This window comes from Salvelinus fontinalis, chromosome 2 (assembly GCF_029448725.1).
Source record: "Salvelinus fontinalis isolate EN_2023a chromosome 2, ASM2944872v1, whole genome shotgun sequence".
Taxonomy (NCBI): Eukaryota; Metazoa; Chordata; class Actinopteri; order Salmoniformes; family Salmonidae; genus Salvelinus; species Salvelinus fontinalis.
This window is the reverse complement of record NC_074666.1, coordinates 39,028,749-39,052,402: the sequence shown is the minus strand read 5'-3', so window position 1 is coordinate 39,052,402 and position 23,654 is coordinate 39,028,749. Positions and strand designations below refer to the sequence as shown.

Below are 23,654 nucleotides of genomic sequence, written 5' to 3'. Positions count from 1 at the left end.
GCTTTTAACTCTGACACTGGTGACACTAAAAATACCTAAAACGGCTTTCGCTGGCTTTTAGATAAACACATTACTCCATGACTGGCCCTGTTCAACTGCAACCAAAGCCTTTTAGTTCCAAAGATACTGTACTGTGGCACCAATTTAAATACCAATGTATGCCTACACTAGATATATATACACACATTTGCATATGCAGCACTACATTTCGCCCCAAACTAATTTTTTTAGTTAAAATATCTGTATGAGGTAACACTCAACTCCCGATATACGGACAAAGCGTTTGGAAATAACATTGAACATGCAACACGGTAGTCATATGACCCTTGCTTAGTGTCCGGGATAAAGCTGGCACCGGTATAAACAGTGTGCCTTCATGTTTCCCTTCCCAGTAAATCTATCTGTGTTCCTGACAGAGTGAGGGCATGTTAGCACTGAGGGGAAAGGATGAGCAGAGACAGATGAGGGGGAAGGGAACACTTCACCTTACACACACACACACACACACACACACACACACACACACACACACACACACACACACACACACACACACACACACACACACACACACACACACACACACACACACACACACACACACACACACACACACACACACACACACACACACACACAGAGGCACCTGGAGGGTGTGTACTCTGTATGTAGCTTCCACACACACCCCTGGGGAGGGCTACTTATAGCTGGGCAAACTGTGCTGTGTTCTAATGAAGGGCAGTGAGGACGTTATATATGATTGGTGAAGAGCATACACTGACACACACAATGAGGTATAAACTAACACAATATGGCCTTGTGTTAGTTTTAAAAGCCTTTGATCACTTTTCACAGCTTTTAGAGGGTACTTTTACAGCGCTCCCACAGTGATTTTACAGGCCATTCTATATGCGTTCCTGAGAATACATTTGGATGAAGTAAATAAACAATGGAGCTGTCTCTCCCTCTTTCTGTTCTTTCTTTCTTTCTCTCCCTCCATCTCTTTCTCTTCCATCCATCTGGGCTGTCCTATTTAACAGGGCTGTGTGGTCTCCCCTCTGCCAGAGCTCAGAGACAGATTGGGACAATGTCCTGTGAGAGATGCATTATGGGCTTCTAAAGCCTGGCCCATTACACTGCCTAGTCACATATTCCACCAAATGGGACTTTTTTAACACACTTTGGGCCCCACTGCCGTGATTGCCTTAGAGTGTGTGTGTTTGTGTGTGAGAATGTGTGTGCGATTAAGTGTTTTGATTGTGTTTGTCTGTGGTTGTATCTATTGGGGAGAGTGTGTGTGTGACAGAATACAAATCAGTATATGGGTTTCTCCTCTTATTCCAGGAAATGCCTTCCCCTCCCCTGCCCTGTCTGCTTGCCCTGCTCCATATCTAACAAGTGTCCCATTAAACCCCATCCCAAGAACATCATGTACTTTGAAATTTTCTGGCCAGCCCTGGATTAAGCAGACAGGCAAGCTGACATTTACATTTCTATCTAATCTACGGGCCCATTTTAAAAGCCATTAATTTCTGATCTTCTCTCCCTCCCTCCCCCTCTCTCTCTCTTTCCCTTTCCCCCTCCCTGCGTTCCTGATCTCCCTCTCCGGTTCTAAAGTCATCGCTTTAATCTATATATTGTCGTGGCTAATTTGTGGTGAAAATGATGGAGAAATGGTACTTAATGTAGGACAGCCAGTAAATGTAATTCATCATGCCTCTGCCCCGGTGCCGACAGAGAGGGATGTGTGTTTATATATGTAAGAGGTGGGGGGTGATGTAGCCCTGCACAGCAGAGAGGCTGTGTGTGTGTGTGTGTGTTTATAAGTGGGTGTGCGTGCGTGTGTATGAATGTGTGTGTGTGTGTGTGCGTGTCTGCGAGGGGGAGGGGGTCTGTCTGGGAGGAGAGAGCGTAGAGGGGGGGGGGTCTGTCTGGGAGGAGAGAGCGTAGAGGAGGGAGGGGAGGCTCATAGTAATTATCATACATCAGTGTTCTGATGCTGTAATTGATTACAACAGCTGCGGGAGGCCCTCGGGAGAGAGAGCGCCAACCCCCCCACAATGCCCTCCCTCCTCATCCTGATCCCCCCCATCCCCCTTTGCCTCCCCCTCATCCCTGGCCTGTGTGTGTTTGTCATCGAGCTGCTTCCCCTCCTCTCATCTAGAAGGTGTGACAGCTCTGGAAACAGGGCATGGCGCTCCCTCACATTAGATGCTCATTAAGAGGCGTGGCTGACTATCCTCTGGTGCCACTTCATCACCACAAATGAGCTGGCGTCAGCTAAGCTAGCGCTGGCACGCTATAAACAGATCAACCTTTACCAGATTCGGAGTGTATGAAGTGCGTACATGCTGGTGGTGCATATGTGGATGGAATGGAAATATTTATCCATGTTGTGTATCTATAGATGTATCAGTGTGATGTATGGTTCTACAGACACTGTGGATTGGTGGTGCAGTGTATGGTCTTTTTCTAAGATGGGTAAATTAAGTCCGGTTTAGTCAAAGTCCAAAAACCACTCACTGTCAGTCTTTATCGCGGCTATGATATGTGTTTACACAGGACGAGTGTAACACACACACACACACACACACACACACACACACACACACACACACACACACACACACACACACACACACACACACACACACCAGGCTGGCTAAGCTCATGTCGCGTCCGCTCGTCGTCATGTGGAGCGGGTCGCTGTGTGTTGCTCAGCAGAGAGCTGCCATGACGACTCCAGATCTACCCTGACACACTGGGCAGTGCAGCATTCTAGGATAGTAATCTCACTGTCTCGCTGGAAGACTCCCCGAGGTGACCGGCCAGACAAAACAGCAACGGTCGAGAACAGAGCTTGCAAGTTCAAAAGAGGCTTGGATATAGAACGGAAAGAGTTCTCTTTCTTATCTTTACCAACACTTCAAACACTTTCTTCATTGCCTCCTAACCTAGTTTGAAAAGCCACAAAGTCTTTGCATAAAAAAAGCTCATCATCTTCGTTAAAAACCCCAGTGCCATTTTAACTGATCTACGATGCAAAAGAGGCCCCAAATTTGATTAGCCAGTAGCTTTATTCGCATCAACCTGGGGACAATAACAACACCAACACGGTGGCTGGCAACAACAATGTCCTTGGGTCTTCCTGGATGTCTTTTAGCAGTCAACACTTCCCTAGCGCCCGCTCTTTAATTAGCTAGTCATAATTAGAATCCCTGTGGTCGCTAACTCCAGCTTCGACCAGTCGGGACTCACTAGCTCAGACGGGATGGCGGCGTTACCCATAAACCCCATCACCCTAGCACATACGTTATCACGCTTTGGCTAATGAGAAATTAGTGGAGGCCACAGGCCTTTGATTTCAATGGTGTTGCTAAGTCTTGCACTAGTCCTTTTAATGTTGTATCGAAATGAGACGGTTTATTGAATCTAGCTGAAATTATTTATTGCGTTTGATAAAGATGTATTTTAGGCTAGATTTAATGAGTCTGGGTAAGAGGCATCGGTTTCTTTCAGTTCTGAAAGCAGACTTGGATCAGCTCTTCCTGACCCAGTCCAAACCTTAACCAAACCTTAACCAATCAGATAACGGCTCCTGGGACAGTTTTTTGCATAGAAATTGAGACTGGGAACAAGGAGAGTTTGAGAGTGAGTTAGAAAGGCAACAGAGAGAGCGTACTGTATGTGGTGTGTGTGCGTGTACAGTATGTATGCGAGTAGGTATGTGTGTGTGACGGTGGTGTCAGGAGGTGGACACAGACAGATGACTGTGGGGGAGACCTGACGGACAAGTTCACACACACCCCTGGCTGATGGATGAGTCCCTCTCTGTGCTTAAGCCCAATACTCCAGACAGAGAATAAAAGCTAGAAAAGATTTTCATTTCAATACAAGGACAGCAGCCGGGGAGAATTTAATCGGTGGGCAAGGACAGAGGCTCTCCCTGCTCTCAGTGGCCATCAATCAGATCACACACTGGGACACACACACAGGCTACGAAGCGACTGTGAGTGAAGAGTAAAATAATCCTAACATTTCCACAGCCTAATTGTAGCCTAACCAATATCCTAATGGAGATTCAACGAAAAGAAAAATCTGACATTGACATCAAGGGTGGGTGGCATCTTTTGTATTCAAATTTATTGGAAAGGCTGCTAAACTATTTCCACCTGGCCCACAGCGTTGTGGCGTACTTACAGTACAATGCCCTTTCACTCCATGCTCCACCAGACGCTTCTTTCTATTGTTGTTATCTGTTCGGTAACATTCCACAAGTAAATGTAATAAATAAAACAAATAAATTAAATAGATTAGGTCTTGAAAATATGTGAAACCTTTTTTTGAGTTGTATTTTATCTGTGCCTAGTAGCCGGGGCTATATGACTGCGCCATCAACTTGTTTATTTAGCAGACATCACTTGCTGCCTATATTCAGTCAACACATATATTTTAAGAATATCATGGAATATATATTAACATTTTAATTTCACTTAGAATAAAAACCTTAGTGTAACAGTTTTAGTATGTAATATGCCACAGTCCAGTTACAGCTTCTTCTGACGAAGTAGAAACAAAAAAATATGTGTATTTTTTGGGGTGTGCGTGCGGGACAGAGGAATAGCAATTCTTACACTATTGTTCTAAATTTAATCATCCTCTTCCTCTTCATCCTCATCATTCAGTTTATTCAAGTTCAATTGTGAAGTCGTGGACAATTATACGTTTCTATTTGGTTTATATCTCCCATTCATTCGGTGAGAGATAGCTTAGCGCCTTGAGACCAACACTTTACACTGGACCCAAAAGCATAATAACGCTCTAACTCCCTCTTGCAGTGGTCTGGAGCAATGAAGCAGTGATGCAGGGTAACGTACTAAACCACAAATTACCTTTAAGTCCCGCAGCATCATCTCAAAACGTTTAATTGAGGAACCACTGTTCATTCAGGAACCACTATAGGTGGATGTATGCACACACATGGGCATGAACGCAGACACACGCATATGAAAGCATTCATACCCCATGACTTATTCCACATTTAGTTGTGTTACAGCCTGATTTCAAACTGTATTCAATTGTTTTTTTTCTCTCAACCATCTACACACAATATCCCATAATGACGAAATGAACTTTAAATTTATTTTTTTTCAAATGTATTGAAAATGAAATACAGAAATATCTAATTTACATAAGTATTCACACACCTGAGTCAATACTTTGTAGAAGCACCTTTGGTAGCGATTACAGTTGTGAGACTTTCTGTGTAAGTCTCTAAGAGTTTTTCACATCTGGATTGTGCAACATTTACCCATTATTCTTAAAGTAAATATGTGCAAATGTTCTGCAAACCTTATTTACATAGGTATTCAGACCTTTTGTGATGAGACTCAAAATTGAGCCCAGGTGCTTCCTGTTTCCATTGATCATCCTTGAGATGTTTCTACAACTTGATTGGAGTCCACCTGTGGTAAATTCAATTGATTGGACATGATTTGGAAAGGCACACCTGTCTATATAAGGTCCTACAGTTGACAGTGTATGTCAGAACAAAAACCAAGCCATGAGGTTGAAGGAATTGTCTGTAGAGCTTTGAGACAGGACTGTGTCTCGTCACGGTATCTCTGTGCATTCAAATTGCCATCGAAAAAATGCAATTGTGTTTGTTGTCTGTAGCTTATGCCTACCCCATACCATAAACCCACCATGGGACACTCTGTTGACGTCAGCAAACTGCTCGCCCACACGAAGCCGTACACGTGGTCTGTGGTTGTGAGGCCGGATGGACAGAGAAATTAACATTCAATTTTCTGTCAACTGCTCTGGTGGACATTCCTGCAGTCAGCATGCCAATTGCACGCTCCCTCAAAACTTGATACATCTGTGGCATTGTGGTGTGTGACAAAACTGCACATTTTAGAGTGTTCTTTTATTGTCCCCAGGACAAGGTTCACCTGTGTAATGATCATGCTGTTTAATCAGCTTCTTGATATGGCACACCTGTCAGGTGGATGGATTATCTTGGCAAAGGAGAAATGCTCACTAACAGGAATGTAAACAAATGTGTGCACAATATTTTTGAGAAATAAGCTTTTTGTGCCGATGGAACATTTCTGGGATCTTTTATTTCAGCTCATGAAACATGGGACCAACACTTTACATGTTGTGTTAATATTTTTGTTCTGTATACTTTAGTTTCTTGTTGCAAACAGGACACATGTTTTAGATTTTTTTAAATTCTGTACAGACTTCCTTCTTCTGTGTATACATGTACCTTGTGGTCGGCCCTGTAGGTGCAGTACGTTCTAGCAGTGTATGTGTATGCCTGGTGTGCATGTCCAGTGTGTGTGTGTTTACCTTGTGGCTGGCCCTGTAAGGGCAGGACATTCTGGCCCAGCTCTCCGTTGAGCCAGAGCTGCATGCGGATGAAGGGCTCCCGGCCCTTCTGGGTCAGCTTGCTCCAGGGCTTGGGCCTGGACAGCATGTCGCTCACACTGCCCTGAGACAGGCCCAGCACCTGTAACACGCACGCACACACAGACAGACAGACACACATACACGTCAGTCAATAAATATTTTAATATACCTGAGCACACCATCACAGTAAAACAACACTAATGTGTAACTACACTGCTCAGAACACATGCCAGAATAAAGCATAATATTAGCTACAGTAATCAAACAAAAGGATAGAGTTAAAAAGAAAGCTGAAACAATTGTCCTTACTGTACATTGCATATTGACACTTGGTTAATTCCATGCCAGCATGGCCCATAAATATCTTCGTTCTGGAAATTCTCACATAGAAACTTTATTGGGATGAAGGATGTTTTTATACGCTTTTTACATTTGTAACAGCATTTTTGAGAAAATCATGATGAAAGTGGTAAGACCCAATGATCTGTACATGACATAGACAAACCCTTGGTGTCAACATACTCCTAATAGTGAGCGCTAAATTATGGAATATTGCTACATTCTGTTAATACAATGTTACTCATGAATTTATCCAACATTAAAACTATAAATATGAATATCTCAAAAGCACCCTTTTTTTTTGGACTTTCTTCATTTTTATACATATTGTTTTAAACAATATGATCTACAAGTATATCACATTTCCAGAGTGGGCTTTCTGCTACTTTTAAAGTTATTATACATTATACTTTTAAAGTTATTTATCACCACCATCAACACAGTGAATGGGAAAATGGGTTCAAAGCCAACTCCCTCTGCTGGTGATTTGCTGAATGTGCAATCCTACAGGAGGGCTGTGATTGGTTAATGACCTATAATGTCATTTCTATGTATAAAATGGATCATATCATTAACAGTAGCAGAGAGTCACTCTGGAAATGTAATGTGTTTGAAGAGTATATTGTTTGAATAAATTCATGTGATACATTGTATTTCATATATAGACATACTCCATATTTGAGAGCACACTACAAGGAGTATAATGACACCAATATGTTGTCTGTATCATGTACGATTTCAATGATCAAAGGGTCTTACAGGAGGCATGTATATGTCTAAAAATGGCCTAGAATAGCCTCTTGACTTTCGTCATGATTTCCCCCAAAAAATGGTGATACAAATGTAAAACACATGTTAAACACACCCCCCCAAAATGAAGTTATTATCTGAGAATTGCCAGAACAATCTGTGATAGCAAAAATATTTTCGGGACATGCTGGCATGTAATCACCCAATTACAAACACACATGCATTGAGATCATGCACTTATTCCTTCAAACCACTGAGATCTGTACTGTACACCCTGACACCATCTGCTTTAGTTTGTACCAAACAGGGTGTATAAAGGAGTTTTTGTTGGTGGAATCCTGGTTGGCAGCCCAATGCTATTAACTAGCTGACTGCTGAGAGAGACACAGGCTTAGATGTGTTTTAAATGGATGTGACAACTGACGCTTAGAGGATCACATATGTTTTATGTCAAAGGTGACGGTTTCCTGTTTACACACAAATCTATTTACACACGTATGAATGGATTCATTAAGCAAACACACTATAACAGAGAGCTGAGCTAGCATAGTACACCCAGGTTTGAAATGTGCTGACTGAGGGTGGAGGGCAGTTGGGCGGAAATGACAGGAAGGGAGAGAGGTAAGGGGAGCAGTATTACAGGGGGGATGTGAGTTGACGCTATACTGGCGCAGGATGGGTATATCAGGCAGTATAAGGACACGGGTATGGGGCGGTAGGGTGTCTTGCACACCTTCTCTCCAAAGATGCGCTGGCAGATGCCGTTCTTGGCCAGCTTGTCTTTGACCTGCTGCGTGAGCTCGGCCGTGTCCACCTCTTGGTACATGTAGAACTCGTACTGCTCAGGAGTGAGCGGCGCCACCACAGGCTTGGCCTGTTTGGCTGCGGGGGTCAACAGGGACCCCAGAGGCCCCAAGCTTAGGGGAGAGAGACTGCTCTGGGGTGTGTCGGCGCGGCTCGGCCCCTGGGTTTTGGTGCCCCCGCCAGGCTCAGAGCTGGCCTGGGAGTACGGGGACTCGGCCCGGGGCCAGTCCTTCCAGTAGTCCAAGGAGGAGATGGAGACGGAGGAGGGTGCCAGCACCGAGGATGAGCCGGCCAGCCGGGGAGGCTTCTGGCGGAGACACAGAGAGGCACAGTCAGTGGGGAAGTGGGGATGGGGCTGGCCACTAAAGGCTAACAGCTAATTGCTAACGGCACAGTCACTGGGGAGGGAGGGCGCTAACCTCTAACGCTAACGTCAAGCTGTCGCCGGCTATGATTAGGCATGAGTGGAAGGTAGGTGGCTTCTCTTCCCCCTATAAAGGAGTAGGACACAGCCACGGTCATTGAATGGATCCAGTGAGGGTATGTGGAGCAGAAGATAGGGGGGAGAGAGTATGGCGATGATTTCAATGTTGTGAAGAAACGTAGCTCCCATGAGTTGCTGGGTTAGGCCATGTTCTGCCTCTGAGAGCTGCGAGCCTAATATCCGGTTTGTGGTGTTGACATGGACCTCACACAGACACATACGCACTCCGAGCACCTCGTCCTGAGTGGAGCAGCTGCACGCTACAGATGAACATAGACAATGGCCCTCTGTCTTCTAATACGACTTTCCAGATACATTTCAGTTGCACAAGGGCTGTGTACAGAAGCTGATTTGAGTGATGGCAACCAACAAAAACGACAGTAGTGCATAACAAATCTCAGCAGTTTAAGGAGAAGTAGCTAACAACTTACACAAACAGCATGTATATGTTCCATCAGAGGGAATGAGCCTTGAGTGTAGAACAGTGATGAGTTAATGATATGACACATTCTCAAAACATTTTGAACATTGTGGCTGGACCACCATGGTTCAGAGGTGAGAGAGAGGTCATGAAGACAGAGAGTGTGTCAGAGAGTGTGTGTGGTATTAATGTTACTGTACCTCCTTGCTGTCCTCCTGACTACGCGCATCGTCATTCAGGCTAGCCGTGGCTCCCTGCCCCCCGGGGTGCATACTGCTCCACCATTGATCCCTCCAGGAGCCTCGCCCCTGCTTGGTCCCACCATCCATTAGCAACCCTCCTCCTCCCCCGCCTTCTCCCACCACCTCTCCTGCCTCCTTCTTCACCATGGCAGAGTGGAAATCCAGGAGGGAGGAGGGCGAGGGAGAGGAGGTTGGGGGGTTGGAGGGCTTCTTGAGGGAGAGGGCCAGGGGCGAGTAGGAGGCCGGGAGGATTGGCGCGCCCAGGAGTTTCGGGGAGAGCAAGGCCAGGTCGGAGGGGCCCATGGAGGAGGCCTTGAGGATGGGCTCCAGGGCGGCCTGCTGGGCCTCCATCTCTCTCCTGGCCTGCTCTAGGATGGAGCGGATGGTCTCGTCTGAGCTGGAGGATCCACCTGAGCCGATACCACCTCCACCACCACCAATGCTGGACGAGGGAGGGGGCTGGGACGAGTCTACTGCAGGGAGAGACAGAGAGGATAGACAGACATCATCAGACAAGGCTACGAACGCCATCTGCACTCAAACTCAGATGACGCTCCATGGCCACACTATTTGAAGTAGAGAAGAATTCTGTGAGGTTTTGGATTTTCTGTTTGATGCCTGAAGTTCAAAACAAAAGGAAAACGTAACATTTGAAAATAAGTGGTTTCTTATGAAGTCTTATAAACATATTCTAAGTGCTTGATCATTTATACAATAACAGTCCATCACTTAAGAATTTCAATACAGCCACATTTGTCTTTCTAATGTATTTGAGGCTAAAATAACTGCTCCCTAGTAGAACCATATCCCTAGATTTAAGACATGGACGGTCAAGGAAATTTTTTCTCCCTCCCTGACAGAAAAAGGTGGTCTTGCAGTCTGTACTTGGTTTGTATATTCCCGTGTGGGGCCACACAGTGTGTAAGGTTAAATCCATTCCTCACCGAGTCTGAGACTTTGTGCATATTTTGCAAAATAGTTGCCCATGCCCCGGGGGTAACCTGTCTGTCGTCGCTGTCTGTCCTCCACACCATCTGTAGTGGGTGGCATGGCGTCAAGAGGGGGTTAGCACGAGGGACATCTCTTAGACATTCTAAAGGCAGTGTATGGGGCAGTCACTAGCACGGTTTGGCATTAGTTATGGCATTGGAAATTTAGGAATAATTGTATGACCAATAAGATACAAATGGAGAAAGCTTGAGTCAACCACATCACATCCTTCTGTATGCTCATCCACTTTACAGGCTGCATGAGGTCAAAACACTGGGAAGGAAACTCTTTATACTGCAAATACCCACCATCCCTATCATTTCTGTACAAGGGGCATGCAGTGTGGTATGAGGGTCAGACAAGAAGCATCAGACAACTATACAGCAGGGTTGAAGTTGGGTTGAGGTCAATTATTTTAGCTCTATCAATAGATAGAACATCTAACCAGCTCCTGCTGTAGAGTAGTGTCCGTCAGAGAGAGAGCAGCCACTCACCAGCCTTCTGAACCTGCAGCTCTCTCTTGGCCTGTTCCAGGATGGACTTGATGGCCTCATCTGAGCCACTCTCCGAGGTGCGGATCCGCGTGGTGATGTTACCTAGGGAAGGGCAAAAAAGGTCAGGGGTCAATGGACTGTACCAAAGGGAGGGATGGCAGGAGGCAACGGGGGTGATAAAACCTTTGGGTAATTAATATACAGTACCTTCGGAAGGTATTCAGACCCCTTGACTTATTCCATATTTTGTTACATTACATTCTTATTCTAAAATAGATACAAAAAAACAAAAACAAATCCTCAGCAATCTACACACAATACCCCATAATGACAAAGCGAAAACAGGCTTAGACATTTTTGCAAATGTATTAAAAATAAAAAACAGAAATACATTATTTACACAAGTATTCAGCCCCTTTGCTATGAGACTAGATATTGAGCTCAGATGCACCCTGTTTCCATTGATCATCCTTGAGAGGTTTCTACAACTTGATTGGAGTTGACCTGTTGTAAATGTAATTGATTGGACATGATTTGGAAAGGCACACACCTGTCTATATAAAGTCCCATAGTTGACAGTGTATGTCAGAGAAAAAACCAAGCCATGAGGTCGAAGGAATTGTCCGTAGAGCTCCAAGACAGGATTGTGTCGAAACACAGATCTGGGGAAGGGTACCAAAGCATTTCTGCAGCATTGAAGGTCCCCAAGAACACAGTGGCGTCCATCATTCTTAAATGGAATAAGTTTAGAACCACCAAGACTCTTCCTACAGCTGGCCACCCGGCCAAACTGAGCAATCAAGGGAGAAGGGTCTTGGTCAGGGAGGTAAATAATTAAACACTTTTTTAACTTTCTACATTTGACAGTTCTGATTGGTAATCATCACTATGTTGAGTGAGTGAACCAATCAATTGACCACTGGTGTCCAGGTGTGCCAAGTTTGTAGCGTCATACCCAAGAAGACTAGAGGCTGTAATTGCTGCCAAAGATGCTTCAACAAGTACTTCTGTAAATGTGATATTTCAGTTTTTATTTTGTATAAATTAGCAAAAATGTCTAAAAACCTTTTTTTGCTTTGTCATTATGGGGTATTGTGTGTAGAGTGATGAGGGAAAAGAATATTTAAGCAATTTTAGAATAGGGCTGTAACATAACAAAATGTGGAAAAAGTCAAGGGGTCTGAATACTTTACGAAGACACTATGTTGCTAGTATTTTACTTTTGACTACAGTATGTCACAGGTTCACAGTCATAACATAGCCAGTGAAATCTAAAGCGGAATGTTTTGAGTTAGAGAAAAGTGCTACTTTTCCTATAAATATCCAGTAAAAAAAGTCTGAAGTTTGAGTCTACTGACTGTCTCCTGTCTAAAAGGAACCCAAGGTGACGTTGAACCTTCTCCTTCAGTGAGTTCTGACATCAAACCGCCATGGCTCACCCTGGCAACAGCACCAGTGTGTGTCTGCCGGCAATACTCCCCTGGGGGCTCCCTTTACAACACAGCTCAATCCTGTTAACACAAGAGGCCACGGCTACACATGTTCCTCATGAGCGCTGAACAGAACACTTCCAGCAGCCAGCCAGCCAGTTACCCTACACAACAATGGAAAACAGACTTTGGACAGACTCCATAAGAAACACAAGACCTGGTGTTTTGGATGGGCTTCAGAAGTGAGGGCTAATTGCTGTTTGGAGTTAAACATGGAGGGGCCTGACAAACGTGGCTCCCGAGCTTCCCGGCTTCCTCGCTCTCATTTGTCCTGAGTGAGTGGTCAGAGTAATTGGGCAAGGTCGCGCTCGCTCATGTGTGTGAGTGGGGGGGAGCAGCTGGGTACAGGGGGTGAACTGGAAGTAAATCATGACAAAAAAGGGGTCAGACAGGGCAAGGATGGGGGACTCCGTAAGCCTCCCCCCCCCAGCACGTTCTAACTCACACACATACACAGTGATATACACACACGCACAACCATGGTGGTGTACAGGCACAGCTGCCGGGTCATGGGGACAGGATGTTATTATGTTTTTCTAAGGACCTCTGTTTTTAAAGTTTTACAGTTTTGTCAAGGCCATCACCGCCTGTGAAGAAAAAGGGGTTGAAAATGATTGTGTATGCGGCCTTCCGAAGTGCCAAACTGCATGTAAGCACCACACCCTTGGCCATTTTCATAAGGCATGAAACACTGCATGGGTCTGGGGAAAGTACATAGCAAAGCATATAAAGGAGCTTTTTAAAGCCTAAATTATACAAGTGAGGTTTCGCCCTGATGTCAGACAGGGAGAGATTGCGTGGGCTGGTTTGGACTGAAAGTTTTAAGACGCACCCTATGCGTCAAAAGGGTGCCTTTATAACCCCCTTCACGTTTGCCTAATCCCGTTTTTTCGCCTGAGGTAGAATGTGTCCTTAACCACAGATCTAGGATCAAATAAACCAACCCCTTAATGGGGAAGAAAAAATATCTGACCCTGTATCAGTGGTCAGGGTAAACATCAACCTCCTCCCTCTATTTTCAACCAGACTCCAGGCCAGAAGTGGTAGAGTGACTTTGACAATGGCTAACTGACACAACAAATTGTACAACATAAAAGCCGACCAAAACACTAAACCAACCACGATAGGGAAGGCAAAGAACAGACCTGGCCTCGAGGAGCCTTCGGAGCCGGTTCTTCGCTTCGGAACCTCCTGAAACACTCTGTTCAGGTTCTGGCCTGGGTTCTCTGTTGGAAAACAAGTGGCGACAGATAAGATAAGTGTAAGAACCCTGAACTGCCACATGGAGGTGGATATAACCCCTAGGCACAGATCTAGGATCAGCTTACTCTCCCCAAATCCGAACCGCTAACCATTAGAGTGAAAACGCAAAATTGACAATTGATCAGTGTCTAGGAGCAGCTTCATTCTACTCAAATTGAGACAGGATATGGTGGTGGTAGTTAGGGCCTGAGCTATATAGAGCTATATATCTACAGTTACTAGACCAACTCCTCAACATCTAGTCATCTGAGCAAAAACCCTAACATTTGGGCAAAACCAATTCAACCACGACAAAACCTCTAAGTGACTTACTTAAGAACGCAAATATAGCTAGAAGCCATATGGTTCAGTATGTCAGAATAGAATGCCTGGAAACGCACACATGCTCTTTGTTAACACTTTGGCCAAAGTAATACACACAGTAGTAGGTAACAGTATCTTATTGTCAAACAGCCAGAAACAAAAGTGGATTGAAGACCACTCTACACAGTCTTAAACTGCCTTCTGAGAACCCTTGAGTCAACCCACATGTTCTACCATTCAAACCCACATGTCAAACTCTCCACATATTCGAGAACAGACATTGATGGGGATTTGGACTCACTGGACCGTGAGTTGTGGGTTCAGTTATTGAGAACATAAATGATTGAAATGGAACAAAACTACTAGCTACAGCGCATAAGAACCACATTACATTTCTCCCCAGCATGATTCTATTAAACTTCTGTTAGACTTCTCCCCTGGGCCGACAGGTTTGGTGCTTGCTGCCAGACCAACTCCTTGAAGCCCGTCCAAACAAGTACAATAGACAAGAGTGCAGAGCAACAGTGTGCACATTCATCTACACTCACTACTCTGCTTTAACACAGAGGGGAACAAATTTAGACCGAGCGCAAACTTTCACATCACCCCTGCCCTGACTGCCAAGTGGTCCTGTACCGTTTAACGCGGAGAGTTAAAGTTTCCTAATACCCCGTCTGTTTTGCCTCACTCTCGTCCAGGGCTGCTGACGGCAGCAGCTCTCATCTTGCCTTGTGACGCTACTGACTGAGCACCAAGCTCCAAATGTATCAGTTCCTCACCCAGAGACAGAAAGAGAGAGAGCAGAGGAACAGACACAGCCAGAGGGATGGATACAGAGATCGAGAGATTTACAGGGGGGGGGGGGCAGAAGGAAGAAGAGAAAGCAAAGAGGAGAAATATGGAGTCATTTAATAAGAACCCAATGTACAGGTTTGCGTTTTGTAATCTGTCTCAAATTTGACGTAATTGCTTGTGAAAGTGTCCGCATTATGAGCAGTTTGGGGTGAAGAATGAGGGCTTTGCAGCAGGGGGGCGCAGCTACAGTCTGAGTCGCCATGTGTACTGTCACTACTGTGAGGTATGCTTTTTTCGAAGACTTAAAGCACTATCCTCAGAACATTCTGTTCTGCATGACTGGCACAAACACACAGTACACACAAACACACTGCACACCCCTCTGCACCACTGCCTGTCCAGACATGCATGTTATTGACTGCTGTTTGAGCTTATTCAGACAGATCTTCCTCTGCAATCTGACGGGATCAGCTTGCCTCCCACTCACTGACTCAACAGTACAGGCTGCATTCCCAAGCAGCAAGTGGCAATGTGCCATTTAAGACGGTAACAAAATCAATAGCAAAAAGCAGTGGGCCAACAGCGCTAAGTGATGGAACCCTGAGTGGCGCGTGCGACGATGACATCTTGATAGACTAGCTTGTAAATGCTTCCTCCCTCTACTGGGTTTGATTCCTGGGACGGTTGCTATGACGACAGGTGAAAGACGATAACAATGGAAAGGGAACATGTCTGCGAGGTTAATCTGGGCATTTTAGCTGGCGACATGACTGGCGACAGGAGCGATGAAGATTGTTGTCCATTCATCAAGGGCCCTGGCTATGGCCACACTGCTGAAGTGTGGGGGGGACATCGAAAGGTTTGTTAAAGAGACAGCGCTACCACCAGTGACCAAAAATGCCCCCGTTTGTGAGGTCAAAGGTTTGACGTTAGGGTCATGCACTAACTGAGGATCACTATGAACGGAGATGTTCTGAAGTTTGTCTTTTGCTAATCTGAATAGCATCAGTGTGTCTGACAACATTCAATGTACCATTCAGCACCAATTTTCCCATTGAGTACATATATTTGTGGGATAGCACAGCAGGACCATACTGAAGCTACTGTAACACAGAAACAGAACACCTGCCTGAACCTGGGGCCGTTCTACTAGCCTCGCAAGCTGCCTAATCTCGCGAGTTTACATGAATGGAATCAGTGGTAATCAGTCTGGTAATTACGAGGTTACCGTTCTATACTCATCAGAAATATCTCACCTAGGAATTGGAACTTGATGTGTGATGCAAAGCACCTGGAGGCAGAGACATCACTAAAATATGTGTGTATATGTGATGTGCTCAGCTATGTGTGTGTGAGCAGTTGATGTGTGTTGTGTGAAGTGTGTGGACACATTTCCGTCAGTCTCACCTCTCTGCCTCCCCTGGATGCTGCGCAGTGCCAGAATGTTCTGCTCGTCGGACAGGAACTGCCTCATCTTGTGGAAGGGCTCCTTGCCCCGGATGGTCAGCTTGTTCCAGGGCTTGGGCCTGGCCAGTATCTCACTGACCGAGCCCTGAGACAACCCCAGCACGTAGTGGCCAAAGATCCTCTGCCCGATGTTGTGCTTGATCAGCTGCTCCTTGACCTGACGCGCTATCTCAGACGTGTCCATGTCTTCGCCTTCCGAGACACTCCCCGCCCCTTCTGACTGGCTGGGTGAGGGGGCTAGGCCGTTGACATCCGGGCTGCACGCTGACGGGTGCTGGGATTGCGACTGCAAAGACTGATGGGGTGGTAGGGGGCTGGCTGAAAGGGAGTTATGGGTGGGGTAGTTGGAAGGGGAGAAGAGCAGGGCCTGGCCGGAGGCGGACACTGAGTCCTGCAGGGCTTTGGAGTAAAAGGTCTGCATGAGCTGGCGCTGCAGCAGGGAGTTGAGCACCACCTTGCCCCCCAGGGGGAAAGCGGTGCCCGCCGACGCCAGAGAGGTGTGGCTGAAGAAGTCCTGCCCACCCAGCCCGCCACTCGTGGGCGAGAAGTGGTGTGTGCCATTGGCGGCAGTGACAGGGGTGGTGTCGGAGGAACCACCTGAGCCAGTGCGCAGGAGGAGCTGAGAGGAGGGAGGGGGAGGGGAGCCCTTCAAGTTGGTGCCCATGGGTGTGTTGCAAAGACGCTGTTGTCCCTCTGATGACTCTTTGACCTTTCGCTCTCTCAAACCTGTGTAACCAAACAAAACATGACACAGATCAATACATCATGTGGCGTCAACAAAGTCCAAAATAAATAAAAAAATATCTAGACTGGGGGGGTGCAGTGTACTCCAGTGGAGTAGCAAAACATTAGAGTGGAGAGGCACTGATGGAGTGTGTGTATTTGCCAGTTGGGCTTCTGGCCGTGGAAAGGGACACTGAGCAGTAGTGAAGGGAAGCATCTGGCAGGCATGTCCCAGGATATGGACACAGGCAAAGGTGCCTAGCTTACCTGCTGTGTGGTGTATGCCCTGCCTACCCTCCTTTAACCTGCTCCTGCATCTCACCATCTCCAGGCCACCACTCACTAAAGGTAGAGTTGGGATTCGCATATTTCATGGTGGGTTAACATCAGTGGTGTGTGTGCCTGTGGTGTGTTCAGAGTGTGGGGACAGTAGCAAAACTTACTATACAGCAATGATAAACAATGGCTGCCAAGCAATAATTGCTCTTTACGTACTTTTCCTTGTGCACTTTGATTAATGTCAGGTATAGCCATAGGCCCAACACCATTGCAAAAGAGACCATGATCATCAGGCACATAACATTTAGTTATTCTCATGAAACTGATAACATTTTACAATCATTAACATGAATGAATCCAAAATCACATTGGGAAGTAACCAAGTAAGATGCCGGTCCGACCTGTAGCCAAACAGCACCTTTGGTTTCACAGACATGATCTGGTAGGACAACGAGAGATCCCATTAGGAATACAAATGAAATGCTTCATTTTCGAGGGAGGTAGGGAGGAGACCCTTAAGCCAATTGGGATGACATTTCCAGAGCGACCGAGTGGTAAAGGGCACATTGGTAGGAGAGACTAACGGGGCTTCATTAGCATACTGGATCACTTTGTCTCCACCAGCGTCTGACCTCCAGTGGCCCCCTTCTCCTCGCCCAGGGTGGGCTGCACTCTGCCCCTCCACTACCCCCACCCCCCAACACGCAAATGCAATCTGTGTTGTCACAGATGCACTACCCAAACAGCCCTGGGAAGCAAGCAAACTGACCTTAACCCGTAAAGATGAGATGTAGCCTCCAAACACAAGCAGGGGTCGGTACCCGTTTGTCTAGTTAGAGACCCTTAGCCTGTGGTGTGGTTAGAGACCCCTAGGCTGTGGTGTGGTTAGAGACCCCTAGGCTGTGGTGTGGTTAGGTCATTTTTTGGAGAGATCAAATCTTGGAGTTTAGGGTAAAATAAACTTTAGGGAGAGATTTTAAAAGAGAATACTGAGGTAAATTAGAATAGAAAGCTAAAGCTCTCCAAAGTGGAAGACACTTATTTTTCTTTAACTGAAAAAACGCAAACTGATCACCAGCAGGTGTAAAACCAGTACCAAAAGGTTGGTATTGTACACCAAGGACCTACAAGTCCCCAATCTTTTCATCCCCAGAGTCTAAGCAGTTGGGTAGCAGATGTAAAGTCAAGGCGTTTAGAGAAATGGAGATAACAAGGAACTTCAAAAAGTGATCCTGTTGAAATGTATCACAGAAAATGGTACAGTATCTCTCAAATCCCCCTGTTTAAAGGGCTGATTCTCTGAATGAGATAAATCGAGAAGCCAGACAAGACGAGTACCGCGCTGAGGAAGCAGCAGCACTTCAATCTTAATGGTGTGAGCAGACTGTCTGCATCGAACCCTTCAATTCAAATCTATTATACATTAACGGGCCAGACAGATATCTTTTTTTCTTTGTATCAAACGTGGGAGTGTGCCAATGGAAACAGTTGACACATTCTTTAGAAGTGTGTCTCTATACTTGTAGAAAAGAAAAAGCTCCAAGAGAGATAACCGTCTTTCCTTTAAGTCTAACGGTCTCTTCTTTTGCTGGCGCTGCTTCCTGTTTGACTACTGGACTTCCTGTCTATAACCCCTCTAGGCGACTGACAGAGTACAGAAACAAAAGGACTGTGTGTCCTTTTAAGTTTGAAGCACCCTGGCACACACACAGAGGCACAGGCCCATGAAGGCTAATGATGTACTTTTTCTCCCCATTACAGTCTGGTCTGGAGTAACTTCAGCTCAGACAATGTGTACACTATCAAAAAGCTCTCTGTGACAGATATCATTCAGTCTCAGGATTGTAGACAAGGAGACTTAACAGATGAAAAAAGCCATTACGTTTGTGAGTTTGTGTGTTTATGAGTGTACGTCTATGGGTCTGTGTAAGGCCACTGAATATGGGGTATGCGGTTCAAAGAGCTGGCATGTCGTGACAAGAGAGGACGATAAGGGATCAGAGATCAAAGGTGGAATACTAGGGCTCTGTGTATCACTGAATTAGGCTCAATGAGTTCAACAAAACATCAGCCATCTCTTTGTAAACAACTCTATCAGTGCTTACGGGCCTGTTCTGTTCCAGCCCGTGAATAAGACCTTGACACAGGGCAGTTCACACCAGGAATTGACTTCGTGGTTGTGTCTACATGTATATCACACAAAAAAAACTGCTGATATCTGATCGGCTGTTCTGATACTGGTTAACCCTTTACACTTGTGGAAATTGGCCTATAGGGCTAATTTAAATGTTTTTTTTACAGAATAAATATGAAATGCATAACCCTGGTAGAAAGTGAAAAGGAACAACTTGGAGATCATGGGAAAATGATTCGAGTTCACCAGACAAGACTAAATCCAGACATTACACTGTTGATTTTATGCGCATTTGACATTTACTGTACTTTTGCACCGCATTTGTTAATATCAAAATCTGAAAATACTCTGGATACATTCAGTAACATCTGGGGTAGGTGCAACATAAGTAAGACAAAAAAAGACAAAGGGAACTGGTGTCAATGCACTTTGATGACTCAAAGAAGAGTCTCCAACTAGAAGGTGTATTATTTAGCTCTCCTAGCTGTGCCGTTGAGGGTATCTAGAGCAAGCACACTTGTAGTTGTTTTGGTTGAAAACCAACCTGGCATCCCCACCATCACACAATTACTGTTGTTGCTCACGGTCCATTATAAATCGCAATCTGGGTCAGGTGGGCATCATGTGAAGGCTTGTTCTATTGCCAACATGACAAGCTAAGTTATAAAATACGATATTACAGTGTTAGGGTTTCACAATGAAATTTAGGGAAACATATTGTAATTTTGTAACGAATAGAAATGAGTGCATTCAGGTGTGTGTTCCATGGTGAATTGTCTTCACAATAGACTAACAGGCTCATTCTGTTCAAAACAACCCAGGGTATGATGCCATGTCATCTTGTAACTGTACATCAAACATAGTGATCATAAACATTGATACTGTAAATGATATGAGTTTTATGACATCGAAATGTGAAATGCACATTTGGATTCACGGGTGTTTGGCTTGCTTGTGTGACATCAAAGCGGTATTTATTATAATCCTCAACGTCTCATCTTTCAAATTATACTGAACAAAAAAATAAACGCAACATGCAACAATTTCAACAATTTTAACGGAGTTAGAGTTCATATAAGGAAATCAGTCAATTTAAAGAAATAAATTAGGCCCTAATCTATGGATTTCACATGACTGGGCAGGGGTGCAGCTGTGGGTGGGCCTCTTGGTAGCCAGGCCCAGCCAATCAGAATGAGCTTTTCTCCACAAAATACTACTCAGTTTCATCAGCTTTCCAGGTGATGAAGAAGCCGGATGTGGAGGTCCTGGGCTGGCGTGGTTACACGTGGTCTGCGGTTGTGAGGCCGGTTGGACGTACTGCCAAATTCTCTAAAACGACGGATGGAGGTGGCTTATGGTAGAGAAATTAACATTAAATTCTCTGGCAACAGCTCTCGTGGACATTCCTGCAGTCAGCATGCCAATTGCACACTCCCTCAAAACTTGGAGACATCTGTGGCATTGTATTGTGTGACAAAACTGCACATTTTAGAGTGGCCTTTTATTCTCCCAACATAAGGTGCACCTGTGTAATGATCATGCAGTTTAATCAGCTTCTTGATATGCCACACCTGTCAGGTGGATGGATTATCTTGGCAAAGGAGAAATGCTCACTAACAGGGAACACTAATGTCAGTTGGCAAGTTCCCAGGTTGCAAAGAAACACTACATAGTCCACAGCAGATGTCTGATTGATAAGTCACCTTCATAAATCATATACGCGCGTGTGCATATGCATGTCTGTGTATGCGTGTATCTGTGTATGCGTGTGTTGGTGGCTTGAAGGACTCGCTACTCAGCTCACTGTTGTTCAGGCGCAGGGAGGAGCTCTCAGAATGCAGGCCTCGACTCTTCTCCAACAACAACTCCAGAGGCTTCTTAGAGTCCTGACACAGAGTACATTGTTAAACACTGTTTTGATAAGATATACTGTCTAAATATTGTTCAAATCCAACTCAAATGCAACATTCAGCCTCCATACCTGTGCTGAAGAGCAGTTTGAAGAGCCGAACTCTACGGACTTGCGGAAACTGTAAAGTAAACAAGGGAAAATGGACCACTTGATTACTGCACCCACTACAAAAAGGAGATCACAAATAGACACAGCACCATAGGACTGAAATATATCTGCTACCAGCCCCACAGAATATCTAAATCAGCGACAGGCAGTGGCAAAGCGATATGTCACAAAGAGAGTCGGCTCAATACAAGTCCTTCACTCCTCTCTGACCATTGAAATCTGATAATGCAATGAAATCCTTAGAGCCAATCATAGTAATTAAAATGGGTTATTCAATCATGTACTGGGTGCCAATTGGATTCCAGGCGATATTATCTATAAAGGAAAAGGCGTCTATGAAAAGGTTGGGAGGCAAATAAAGACACTTTGGTCTATTAGGAGAGGAATGCTTCCCTTTGGGATTCCAGGCGGCCTATCAATACAAATTCACACAAACCGCTCTTTGGCTGACCATCATAGTGGCTCGAAAAACTCTCACAAACAGAACCATTCACTGATACTACCTTTACGACTTCTTCCAAATGGGAAAATAATGCCTGAAAATCCAGTTACCAAATTAATGTCCAGACGGCCCCTTCCTCAGATGAGCGGAGATTGTTAAATCCTGGCAAGACAACGCCCCAGTTCCCTAAACATGGGCAATTATCTTATCGGCCAAACTTAACATAGTCAGCCTTCTTGTTACTGGCTTGGACCGAGATAACACACAGCACAACACCAAACAACGGAAGAAACGGATCACCGTCTTGAGATGCCAGACCAGAAACGCTGGAGCTTATACAAGCCACTGCCATAAAAAAAACTAAATACGCCGCAATAAAGATAAGGACATGAATGTTGTTAATGAGTGAAGATTAAAAATGACATTTATCATAACAGATTTCCTTGGTTTATTCAACCTTTTTTATATTAACAAATATAATTTACTGAGCTACCGTACACAATATATTTCCCAACTGCAATCAATGGTTTCAAAAGAGTTACCCTTAAAAGTAGCTATACTTTTAAAAGAAACAAGAAGTGTCATGTCAATAAACCCACATGTGAGGAGAAAGCATCCAGTACATACCCCTTTAATGAGTCTACAGCACAGCCATGTTAGCATCCCATCTCCAGACCCCAAAACAACCAAATCAGATAAGAAAGCAGTGGCAAACAGAGGTTGAACGTGAAGGCCCATTGTCCAATCAAACTAGCTTCTCTGATAAGCACTACCAGTGCTTAGCCAATAAAATCGGACTCTGCGCATCCACATTCAGGGGCTAAATCTAAAGGTTAATGATAGTCTTGAGGGTGGTTTGGCAGTGTCCGAATGGCATTAGAGTGAATCCGTACCGACCCGACCTTGGACGAAGCCAGGTCTTACATACTTGCACCGGTGGCATCACAAGTTTAGGCTCGGAATGAATTTATCCTGGTTAATTTGTATGGTTTATTGAACTGACGCCTGTGGCTGAGGGGAGGGAAGGTAGACAGAGGGAAAATGAATTAACCTGAGCTCTTTCTTGATGTCTTCGTAGTCTGCCTGCTCCTGCAGTTTCTCCTCCAGTTGCTGAGGGGAGAGAGAGACACTTCGTTACTCTCATAAAGTAGTGAGGACCAATGCATGGGGAAGCAAACATTTGGAGAGTCAATGTATACTCTTCAAAGAGTATCTTTTCCTACTAGCATCGACTTTGCTGACTTCTTTATTGAGGAAAAATGTACTACAACTGTGATGTGACTGTGTCACCTAGCTATCTTACGTGAGACAGTCAGTCACTCTGTATAAGAGAGTCTGCTAAATAACTCGAATGTAAATGTAGAATATGTTCTCTTGAGGAGTCCCAGTGTATTAGTATGTGCACATTTTAGATAGCTCAGTGCATTGGAACATGTACATAACAACTCTACTCATTTGTCTTTCTGCAGTCTCTAAAAACACATCACCATGCAGCTACACTTGTTGGGACAAATTCCAATAGAGAAGCTCTACAGCAGAGGTAGGCAACTACAAAAATCCTAATTGTATATATAAAAAATAAATCACTCGGAGGCCGGTTTTGGCCCACGGGCCGCCTGTTGCCGACCCCTGCTCTACAGTCTCTGTGCATAAAGCTCACTGGGTATGACATGTCTGTTCAGTCTCCATAGATACAAAGACGTGTCAGTCAAGTCCTAAATGTAGAGTCTTGTGTGGGGTGCCCCGCAGAGTTCAGTAAAACCACTGTGACGTTTAGGGAGAGAGGGTTCAGGGCTA

The 23,654-nt window shown here is 45.0% G+C and overlaps 1 protein-coding gene across 5 annotated transcripts in view; it reads right to left on the bottom strand.

Moving 5' to 3' along the window:
- Nucleotides 1–23,654, bottom strand: part of LOC129818383 (homeobox protein cut-like 1) — a 240,202-nt gene that overhangs the window by 21,500 nt on the left and 195,048 nt on the right. The window contains exons 11-20 of one of the 5 annotated variants that reach the window (XM_055874220.1): nt 22,909–22,967; nt 21,377–21,425; nt 21,200–21,281; nt 16,200–16,985; nt 13,577–13,657; nt 10,942–11,043; nt 10,402–10,491; nt 9,416–9,930; nt 8,240–8,617; nt 6,358–6,517 (exon numbers count right to left, since the gene is read on the bottom strand). In XM_055874220.1, the coding sequence (XP_055730195.1) occupies nt 6,358–6,517; nt 8,240–8,617; nt 9,416–9,930; nt 10,402–10,491; nt 10,942–11,043; nt 13,577–13,657; nt 16,200–16,985; nt 21,200–21,281; nt 21,377–21,425; nt 22,909–22,967 (2,302 nt within the window). The remainder of the gene's footprint in view (nt 1–6,357; nt 6,518–8,239; nt 8,618–9,415; nt 9,931–10,401; nt 10,492–10,941; nt 11,044–13,576; nt 13,658–16,199; nt 16,986–21,199; nt 21,282–21,376; nt 21,426–22,908; nt 22,968–23,654) is intronic. The other 4 variants (XM_055874238.1, XM_055874230.1, XM_055874246.1 and 1 more) reach the window with 4 other exon arrangements.